The sequence below is a fragment of the Haliotis rufescens genome, unplaced genomic scaffold, assembly GCF_023055435.1.
Source record: "Haliotis rufescens isolate VD_foot unplaced genomic scaffold, xgHalRufe1.0.p SCAF_49, whole genome shotgun sequence".
Classification (NCBI taxonomy): Eukaryota; Metazoa; Mollusca; class Gastropoda; order Lepetellida; family Haliotidae; genus Haliotis; species Haliotis rufescens.
In genome coordinates, this window is record NW_025964212.1 from 2,384,259 (window position 1) to 2,395,673 (window position 11,415).

The 11,415-nt window shown below is 40.1% G+C and overlaps 1 protein-coding gene across 1 annotated transcript; it reads left to right on the top strand.

Annotated features, from left to right (window-relative positions):
• The first annotated feature begins 1,370 nt into the window (after positions 1–1,370).
• LOC124115654 (NXPE family member 3-like) lies at positions 1,371–9,166 on the top strand. The gene is made up of 4 exons (XM_048383510.1): positions 1,371–1,500; positions 5,081–5,725; positions 5,966–6,027; positions 7,926–9,166. The coding sequence occupies exons 1-4, from the start codon at positions 1,406–1,408 to the stop codon at positions 8,702–8,704; spliced, it is 1,581 nt and encodes a 526-aa protein (XP_048239467.1). The 5' UTR covers positions 1,371–1,405; the 3' UTR covers positions 8,705–9,166.
• The last annotated feature ends 2,249 nt before the right edge of the window (positions 9,167–11,415 follow it).

Genomic DNA, 11,415 nt, shown 5'->3' on the forward strand with positions numbered 1-11,415 from the left:
TAGAATATACTTGCGTCAGTGTATTTTATTAACGCCCAAAACCGTATTTGTTGAACACATATAATAACAGATCATATACGCGCATGGTGCCTTGACTTACTATTAGCTTTAATAGGCCATTCCGGAATAAAATAGTTCCCCTAAAAGCGAGGAACATCTGTTTTAGTTTGTTTACAAGAAATATATTCCAAAAAATATCCTCATTAGATGAGAAGGTCTGTTAAGAACTACCCCAGTAAGTCAATAACAATGACAGAGCGTCGTAATACATTATATTTACATCAGGTACAAGACGTCAAAATGGCCGACACGATAAACATGACGGGAGATATTTCCGAAGTTGTTAATTAACCTGTGGCGATTTCAAGCCTTTGTGGTCACTGATCAATTGGCCGATCATTGAAATGTGATTGTAAAGATGTGTCAAATAGATACTAAGGTAATTTCATAGATTGCTGTAGATTGTCACTACGATAGTTTGGATTTTGGGGTTTTATTTCCCTAGGATGGGTTGTAGCGAGGGTATCCTTGAACGGGCATGCAACCAAACTCTATGACTTATCTCAGAGTATGCTAAGACGCTACGTTCAAAATTAGAGGGTCTTACTGATGAGAAACAACGCTTCTGTATGAATTCGTACTAGGGAATTCCAAGGATTTTTTCCCAGGATTGTGGAAGAAGACAGTGCTTACGTAATTTCAAGAATACAGTCACGTGAAAAACGTCATGTGACCCACCTCTCGTCCTATGGAAAAGCCGTATATCGTGTAAACTTCACATTACAAAATTAGTTACTGTTATAACCAAATGAAACACAACCCATTATCCGATAGAGGTAACTGTGCATAGCGGAGGGATATGTAATCTCAATAAACTTGGTACATGGTTTGGTTTGATTTCTTGGCGCGTGTCTGAATTCCATTAACATGTTACATATCCCTAAACTGACTAATCAGCAAATCTCGCTGCGAGCGACAGATACTAGAGCAAGGCATGCCAGAAATACGAAACCTAATGCTTCCGAAAGGAAGACTTCTGCATCACGTGCGTCGGGGGACCAGCGCCATATGATTTGCCGTTAACAGTTGTACAAGGCGGAGCAAAAAGCATCGTTTTTCCGTCCATTTTACGCTTGAAAAACTGGACGCTTTTCCGGACACTTTCTAGACGCTAACCAATTAATCAATTTTAATGAATTTTTAGTCGTTTTTCCGTCCAATGACATATACGGAAAAAAACGACGTTTTCGTGTTTGCAGTGTAGGCCGCTATGAACATTCGCTCAAACGCGCCAATACCATTAAAACCTGAGCGGAGATTGCCTGTACAACACATGTTGAGTCAAGCACGGCAACGGAGTTGCAGCAATACCAGTTTGTCGTCATTTGAAGGCCAATACTTAGCCATGAAGAAAATCCAAATATGTGCTACTGTCTGTTTCGTTATGACTGCACTTACCGTATATCTCCATTTGAACTGGAATACATTCAGACTTTCACAGTAAGTATCACTGCATTTGATTGTTATTCCGATCAAAGTATCTACCCACTAAGTTGGTTTTATCTCACCAGGACTGACGGTCCAAGTGAGCTTAATTCCCCTGTCTGTTCTTCTGTCTGTCCGTCCGTACTTTATCTTTTGATTCAATGGACCAGCCGAAACATATAAAACAAGCGAGCAGCATTGTACAAAAACATTCAGTTACCTTTGTTATTTAAAATAAAGCAATTTGTGAAAATCCGTTTGTAATCTTCTTCTCAGAAACCACAAGGTCTAGGATTGTGAAACACTGACACGCTGCAACGAAATACCATTGAATTAATTCGTTGTTAGTCCTGGTGGTACATGTTTATGTGTTATGCAAGTGCCCGTGAATCTGATTTGCACATCGAATTTCTATATACATGTATATTATAATTTCTATGTACATGTACATGTATATTGTACATGATATCGATATTTGACTTATAGCCTGATGATATGCCCTTTAATAAACATGTTTAAATTCTAAACTTGTTTAAATGTGTTTAAAATCTAAACACGTTTTTTTATTATTGGGATATTGTGTTTAGGTGATGTTTAGGCTAAGTATGTTACAAACTTTTATTAACAGACACACTTCCAATGCACTTCACCTGAAGGACAACCACATTGAAAAAATATCTATTTACGGACATAAACAACCATTTATTTATAAAGGTATTAACAATGTGTATATAACTGGCCAGTAGAGGGCCTTAACACAAATGTTTTAGATTTTGGGATATTGTTAATGTCATCTTCATCTGGCCATGTGTTTCACAGTGCAATTAAATTCTCTGTAAATACATTTCCTCGCACCAAAGACGTCATCTTCTCAGAAACTATTGAACCAATGAAGCTAGAACTATACATGCCTGTTCGTACCAATGATTCCAATCCAATTTTGTTCCGATTTTCTTTGTGACGCCATATTAAAATAAACTATTTGTGGTCATTTTTGTTCTATATTTAATGACCTTTTTTGTATGGTAAGTTAAAGGGACTCGACTAACACGGAAAGTTTTTTCGCATTACTTTACATTTTGACCTTCGTCAACACACACAAATGGAGCAGATGAAAAAACACACAAATAGAACAGACGAAAACACACAATTAGAACAGATGAAAATACACACGAATTCAACAGATTAAAGCACACACCAAAAGAAAAGATGAAAACACACACCAATAGAAAAGATGGAAACACACACAAATAGAAGACATGAAAACACAAACAAATACAACAGATGAAAACACACACAAAAAGAGCAGATGAAAACACACAAATAGAAAAGATGAAAACACACACCAATAGAAAAGATGAAACACACACAAACAGAACAGATAAAAACACACACAAACAGAACAGATGGAAACACACACAAATAGAACAGATGAAAACACACAAATAGAACAGATGAAATCACACACAAATATACTGAACAACAAAAGTTCCTGTGACATTGAATAAGATTTAATGCAAAGGTCGGGGCACGGGTGGCCCAGTAGTCGAAGGCGCAGCGATTCACTGTGCAGAGTTGCGTCCCTTGGGCACGCCAGAAACCTATGATTGTGGGTTCGAATCCCGGTTCGCCCCGATTATGATTCCATGTTTGTCAGCACCATACCCGTGCTCGTGGGTTTCACCGAAGTGGTAAACGTCTGAGACCTGCATCACTTCGGGCTTTCCTCCCACATTAAGCTGACACGCCGTGATATAACTGGAATACTGTTAAAAGCGGCGTAAAACCCAACTCACTCACTCACTAATGCAAAGTTATGTTTTTTACCAAATCTGAAACAATTTCGGTTTGCAACAGATAAAAGACTCCTGTAAGTGTTCAAACGGTTTAATTTGCCACACTGACTTAATGTTAATTTACAAATCAATAGCGTATGTGTCCACCTCTGGTTGCGATGCAAGCAACACATCTTCGTCTCATGGAATGGACTGGGCGTCGCAAAAAGTCTAGTGGGATATCTGTCAATATCTGCTGAGCATGTTTCGAAGTTCCTGGAGTGTCTGTGGAACATGTGGTTGACGTCGAAGGCGCCGATCCATCTCATCCCACATGTGTTTGATTGGTGAGAGATCAGGGGAGCGAGCCGGCCAGGGGATAACATTCACGTTGTTTTGTTGAAGAGAATCCTGAACAAGTCGAGCAATATGAGCCCGGGTGTTGTCATGTTGAAAGGTAGTGCCTGGGCCATGACGACGCTAAAACGGTAGAACAACAGGGCCGAGGATCTCGTCGCGGTAGCGCTGTCCATTGAGATTTACCTCTACCACTATCAAACGGGTCCTCTGTCTTGCTGTAATCCCATCCCAAACCATAACGCTGCCGCCCCTGAACCGATCTTCTACCATGACACAATGATTGACGTAACGTTCACCTCGACGTCGGTACACTCGAATCCGTCCATCGCTGTGGCTGAGGTGAAAACGAGACTCGTCAGTGAATAGAACTTGTCCCCACTCCATGGCCGTCCAGCGTAGATGCTGTCTGCACCACTGTAGACGTGCTTGGCGGTGCTTTCCTGTCTGGCGGGTCATCTGGCGACAATCCCTGCACATCTGAGGCGACGATGTACGGTTTGTGAAGATATTCGTCGAAGGCCAGGGATGCCTCTTGCAGTCACTGTTGCTGGCTGGAATCGATTTCGTAGGTGTGTTGTTCGAATCCAGTTGTCTTGTCGATTATTGGTTACGCGTGGCCTGCCACTCCGAGGATGGTCTCTGACTGCATTCGTCTGTTGCCAACGTTGCCATAAACCCCAAATAGTGTTTCTGTGGACGTTAAATGGTCTTGCAACATCACTTTGACTCGATCCTGCTTTAAGCATACCAATGGCTCGCAGACGCTCATTTTCGGACAGGCGTGGCATTTCGTAATGTTGAATAATTGCGTAATTTTATTATTTTTCTTAGTGGTTGTTGTCAGCACGATGCTAAACAATGCATATGGAATCCCGTTAACGTACATGTTTTTATACCCATTCTTGGGTAGTGAAATGCATGGGGCTTGCATAAAAGTCAACTTTTGCATGGAATGCATGCTTTTCTGTAGCAGTTGCGTTTTTGTGACTTGATTCTATACATGTACTACAATATTGAAAACCAAACTTTATTTGTTTGAAAAATACACTAAAATATTGGTGTCACAGGAACTTTTGTTGTTGAGTAAAGAACAGATGAAAACACACACAAATATAACAGATGAAAACGCACACAAATAGATCAGATGTAAACACACACAAATAGATCAGATGAAAACACACACAAATAGAACAGATGAAAACACACACAAATATAACAGATGAAAACACACAAATAGATCAGATGAAAACACACACAAATAAATCAGATGAAAACACACACAAATAGAACAGATGAAAACACACACAAATATAACAGATGAAAACCTCTTTCAAAGTATAGATCTCCTTCATCTATGAAGCACTATTTTGACTTATATACAGTATATATATTAGAATGGGGATTATCTGGATCTGCAAGATGATTGATGTATTGATGTTATGCTACTGATAATATTTCAGGGGCTACTTTCCAACAAGAGGAACGACCTATCTCACAGAGGAGGTAATGCGTTATGGACTGGTCATTGTGCCTTCATTATGTGCAAATGCGAACAAATCCCGTGTGTCGCTCAACCACGCCCATAAAGTCTACAGTTTAGGAGAGCAGATTCAAGTGCAAGTAGATCTGTATGATTTGTATGGTAACCGCAAGTTAACGGGAGGTGACTTTCTGAGAGTCTGGATGGAGAACCCAGAGACAGCAGCTTCCGTTTCCTGTCTGGTGTCGGACCACAATAACGGAAGTTACACTGCTCTGCTCAGAGCCGTATGGTCAGGAAGCGCTACAATTAAGGCATTCATTGCCACGAGGAGGGAGGAGGTAGTTCTCAACTATATGATATACCAACAGCATGGCAGTCTCTGGACGATTTTAGCTGAATTCCGGACAAACAATCTAACAGATGCAACAGCGTGTTCAGTTAGACAAGAGAATTCCTTGAGGACAAACGAGTGGTGTAATTTCACGAATGAGAACAATGGCGACAGTTTGTACTGTAAGAAGTCCAAAATCAAGCAGTTAACATGTGATACGTGGTCGCATTCGTTTAGTGCAAATGGAATGAGCTTTCTTCTTAATGACACTGAGAGAAGCATTATTGGTTTGTATGTATATTTTATTTTTAACTATTTCTCTTTTAATACCATGGTGTGTTCGTTAGGTATAAAGCTGCTTTGAACGGTATGTTACATATTTTACTTACTATGAGAGGAAATCCCAGAAGTCGTTGATATGAAACTTGACATGTGCCATTTTTAATTATTACCTTATTTATAAAATCTATGTTTTGTGACTGACAGAGTAACCTTAATCCAACAAATAAATATGTTTTATTCCTAATACAGGTCTGTGGCAGCTTTAAAACAAGATGTTTTACAGAGTTCAGTGAGGGTGTCAGTTGGAGGAGGTAAGCATGTGTTGCGTTTGAAATACCACTCACTGGACAAATCATTCATTCATAGTGTTGACAGGAGGCTACAGTTGTGTCACTCACTGGACAAAACATTCATTCATAGTGTCGACAGGAGGGATACAGTTGTGTCACTCACTTGACAAATCATTCATTCATAGTGTTGACAGGAGGCATACAGTTGTGTCACTCACTGGACAAATCATTCATTCATAGTCTTGGCAGGAGGCATACAAATGTATCACTCACTGGACAAATCATTCATTCATAGTGTTGGCAAGAGGGATACAGTTGTGTCACTCACTTGACAAATCATTCATTCATAGTGTTGACAGGAGGCATACAGTTGTGACACTCACTGGGCAAATCATTCATTCATAGTGTTGACAGGAGGCCTACAATTGTGTCACTCACTGGACAAATCATTCATTCATAGTGTTGACGGAAGGCATACAATTGTATCACTCACTGGACAAATCATTCATTCATAGTGTTGACAGGAGGGATACAATTGTGTCACTTACTAGACAAATCACTCATTCATAGTGTTCACAAGAGGCATACAGTTGTGTCACTCACTGGACAAATCATTCATTCATAGTGTTGACGGAAGGCATACAATTGTATCACTCACTGGACAAATCATTCATTCATAGTGTTGACAGGAGGGATACAATTGTGTCACTTACTAGACAAATCACTCATTCATAGTGTTCACAAGAGGCATACAGTTGTGTCACTCCCTTGACAAATCATTCATTCATAGTGTTGGCAAGAGGGATACAGTTGTGTCACTCCCTTGACAAATCATTCATTCATAGTGTTGGCAGGAGGCATACAGTTGTGTCACTCACTGGACAAATCATTCATTCATAGTGTTGGCAGGAGGCATACAGTTGGGTCACTCCCTTGACAAATCATTCATTCATAGTGTTGACAGGAGGCTACAGTTGTGTCACTCACTGGACAAATCATTCATTCATAGTGTTCACAAGAGGCATACAGTTGGGTCACTCACTTGACAAATCACTCATTCATAGTGTTGACAGGAGGCTACAGTTGTGTCACTCACTGGACAAATCACTCATTCATAGTGTTCACAAGAGGCATACAGTTGGGTCACTCACTTGACAAATCACTCATTCATAGTGTTGAAAGGAGGCATATAGTTGTGTCACTTACTAGACAACTCACTGATCAGGTAATCAGGTGATTACATGAGATGAGTATCGTTCCACCAGTTCGGGACACAATGACACACAATCAGCACGGTCACAAGTTGTGACTAACCGTCCATGAGAAGCATTGCTCAATGATGACCTATTCTCACCTAGAACCTTCTGGCACCGCACTGCAAAGACAATACATTGTAACATGTATCCATATAGGACTCCGAGGACATAGAAACATAAGATATGATTAGGATCCGGACATGTACAATTATCTCCAAAGAAAACAAACACGAACTTGAAGTAATAATTTTCGCATCACTTGGTGGTAGATATACCCCTTTCATAAATGTGACCTAGGATTAATTGAGGACGAGTATCACTTTTGACTAGTATGTCCGCATTATGATGAACTAAGAAAAGTATATTTACCAAAATATTTTCATGTAAACCATTATACATCTAAGTTTAAACTATTACTGACCACTAGCAACACTGAAACCATAAGAAATCTTTCTATTAATATATATCATGCTTTTATAAATTGGAAATTATATGATTGTACCAATTGCTCCTGTAATCATGATTGTACTATAGGCCTGTGGCCTCCTCAGTACGTTGAATAAAGAAATTGAAATTGAATCCCGTTCATAACCAACACTAGAAGCACGAATATGTACGTATCCAACATTGATTTCTTTATCGTTAACTCATTTCTTTTCACAGGTCCGAAGGGTGTAAAACTAGCGTCTCCTTCAACTCCCTGCAATGCGCTTCCGGCGGAAATGACATGGCGACGAACGTCCCCGAATGGTTTCTTTCACCAGAACAAGTGGCAATCGCTACTGTGTACTGACACATTGCCTCGCACCATTGATGCTTACAGACAGTGCTTGAAAGGAAGAACGCTCTGGCTTCATGGGGATTCGACAAGTAATCAGTTTAAAGGAGCTCTTCATTCAATTTTACGCTTTCCTTCCCATACAGATGGTCATGTACCTGTTACTGATACAGATTTGATACATAATTTTTCAATTTCCTGGCATGCTCACGAACTACCGTTCTATCATGGAGCTCGACACTATAAAAGGTCAACAAACCAGGCACAGCACATCATGATGGACCGCCTCCCGAACACCACCAAGGACATTGTAGTGTTATATATGTATGTTCATTTCCTGCTTGTCCATCCGGATGTGTTTAGGCGACATGTTCAAAGACTTGTTCCATCTGTCAGGAACCTCTTGGAACGCGCTCCTAATGTTACAATCGCAGTTCGTGGCCCACATGCATTTTTCAGATCGATGCATGGTATGTTATCTTACTGGGGTCATCTGTACATTGATATTTGGCATCAAGAATTTGCTTCAATGCAAGATAAAATTGTCTATGTAGATTTCTGGGACTTGACTATGGCAAAACCATCTCAGAATTTCCACCCACAAACTAACACAGTGAACGAGATGGTACACAACATGATGTCATTGTTGTGCTTTAGAAAGTGAAGGAATTGTTTTTTCATATGGATATATACTCAGTTGCCTGTTTTGTAACATGCGGGTTGTATTTCTTCAGATAAACTGGTGTTCTGTCTTTGAATCGCGTTATTTCAATTTACATCTTGAAATTATTTGGAAATTTCACATTTAGATCTTCATCACCCTCATAAAAATATTCTTGACCATGTTTATATCAGAATAATTGCTGCAGTTATTTGTAAATATATCGATTATTAAGTTTATATAACTGTAGATTCCTTTCATTTGACACCAAAGTATCAATTTGGTTTAAGAAAATAGTTATGAAAAATCCACGAAATACATTTGAAACAATTCGTTAAACGAATGGTTTATGTTATATGACCAAAAAATATGTTATGTCTTATCGTTATTTAATCTGTATTCAGTACTTAGAAGGGGTAACTGTTGTTTCTCAAATAAATGATTAATATCAGAGTAAATAAGCGAGTTTTGTCCAGCTAATACATTGATTAACAGCATGAGCAATGATCACCGCCACCAAGGAACCCGTTCCACAGAGCGATCTTAGTGCTAAGTTGGCCGTAACTCCCATACGTTACCACAGACTTGCGATCAACGTAGCACTAAGATCGCGTTATGGAGCAGGGCCCAGGATTCACATATTCCAATCGGTTCGTGGGGATGATGGGAACTGGTGTATGTAATTCGCTGTGTTCGTTTCCGTTCCATGTTAAAATGGAAGGTCATGATAATCTTCATGTTGTAGTTTATCACCAGGAGTTTCGCTCGAATTGAATCTTTCTTTCACATTCAGCTCCAGTTGATTGACACTTTCATTGGCTAGTACCGTCTCCGTGGTCTGATGGTAGAGCGTCCGCCCGGAGAGCGGAAGGTCCGGGGTTCGGTCCCCGGCCGCGTCATACCAAAAGACGTTAAAAGATGGTACTTGTTGTTACCCTGTCTGGCGCTCGGCATTAAGTGGCTAAAACAAGGACTGGTCGGCTCGGAGTCAGTATACTGTGTCTGAGTGGGGTATTCATGTTAAGCTGCGGCATGGTATCTCAGTGTGCTAGCACTATAAATCGGCATCAGTCCGGACTAGTACAAGCAGCCACACACACACACACATACATGTGCATGCACGTCGCTATATAAGTGCAACCCCATTTCACCTCACCTCATATCTCCTGGATCCTATGACCTGACATTAGCCGCCATACAATTGTGACGATGTACTTTGTTGGTTGTCTCGATCCCCGGATAACTCAAACTTTTCCCCAGGTCCCCACGATTTCGAAACAACGAGGTTTCGATTGTAATTCTGTTCCATGTAAACTTTTCAAAAATCTCACTTCAAAATGTATTGAATTAACGCCCATGCTTTGCGGAAAAACGCTCAATCTTGTGTGAGTGAGTGAGTATGGTTTTATGCCGCTTGTAGCTATATTCCAGCAATATTACGATATCACGGGGGGCACCAGAAACGGCTTCACACATTGTGCCCATGTGGGGAATCGAACCCGGGTCTTCAGCGTGACGAGCGAACACAAATCTAAAAAGATAATGTTACTCAGTATGAATGTGTACGAACCAATCCATGTAACAACAGAGTAGGGGCACGGGTGGCCCAGTCGTATAACGCGCCGCGATTCGCTGTGCAGAGTTAGCACACCAGAAACCCATGATTGTGGGATCAGGGCATCTTCAGGCTGGGATGAAGACAAATCGCGATTCTACTATTTAAATAAACACATGCAAACACTAATATATCTAGATATGATCAGCCTATTTAAAAAAAACTGCAGAAAAATTATTAAAATAACTATCTGTATGAACGTCTGATGAAACCTCATTCTGCAGTTATATGTAGCCGAAAGCACTCCGGACAGAGAACCGCGATCGACAACATGGAGATGAGGAGAAGGCCAAGGCACAAGTTGTAGTATTCTCAGTTGGAATATTGATGGATTGTACAAACACGTGAGCTCTTCATTTAGTGATTTTAAACAGTTCTGCAGTAGATACGACATTATTAGTTTCTGTGAGTCGTTTGTTAAGCAGGAAGATGACTTTGGCGATCTAGTGTCCGATTTCCAATAATTTAACTTTTGTCGACCTAAACATAAACAACGTGGCCGTTACAGTGGTGGTGTAACCGTAATGGTGAAAGAGAATTTCATCAAGAACAATCTTATTCGTCGAATCTGTCATTCATTTATAGATTGTGTTGTGCTGCACTTTCAAACAAGTTACTTTGGATTACAAAAAGATTTAGTTTTAATATTTGTTTATATCTCGCCTGAAAACTCCCCTGTTTATAATGAGGCTGACATTCATCCCATAAGTCGTCTTGAGGGATATATTGAGACAATCATAAATATCTATAACAACCATTACCTACTACTTGCTGGAGATGTCAATGCAAGGATGCGTACATTTCTGGATTATATCCCAGCTGATGATCTCAACTTCATCCAACAGTGATGACTATCCAACTGATGGGTTCGATATTCCCCGTAAAACAAAGGATAACACTTATGGTGTCAAACTAACAGAATTATGTTGCACACATGATGTCCATGTACTAAACGGGCGGCTATTTGATGATATGGATGGGAACTTTACTTGTATCACTAGGATTGGTGCCAGTGTGGTGGACTATTTTCTGGCAAGTACAGATTTATTTCCACATTTCAGCTCCATTGGTGAGTGAGTGAGTGAGTATGGTTTTACGC

What these genes read in the sequence shown, in the direction of transcription:
- LOC124115654 (XM_048383510.1), top strand. Translation starts at nt 1,406, where the DNA reads ATGAAGAAAATCCAAATATGTGCTACTGTCTGTTTCGTTATGACTGCA. An exon ending in AATACATTCAGACTTTCACA is followed by an intron (nt 1,501 to 5,080) that starts GTAAGTATCACT and finishes ATAATATTTCAG; the next exon opens with GGGCTACTTTCCAACAAGAG. An exon ending in GAGAGAAGCATTATTGGTTT is followed by an intron (nt 5,726 to 5,965) that starts GTATGTATATTT and finishes TTCCTAATACAG; the next exon opens with GTCTGTGGCAGCTTTAAAAC.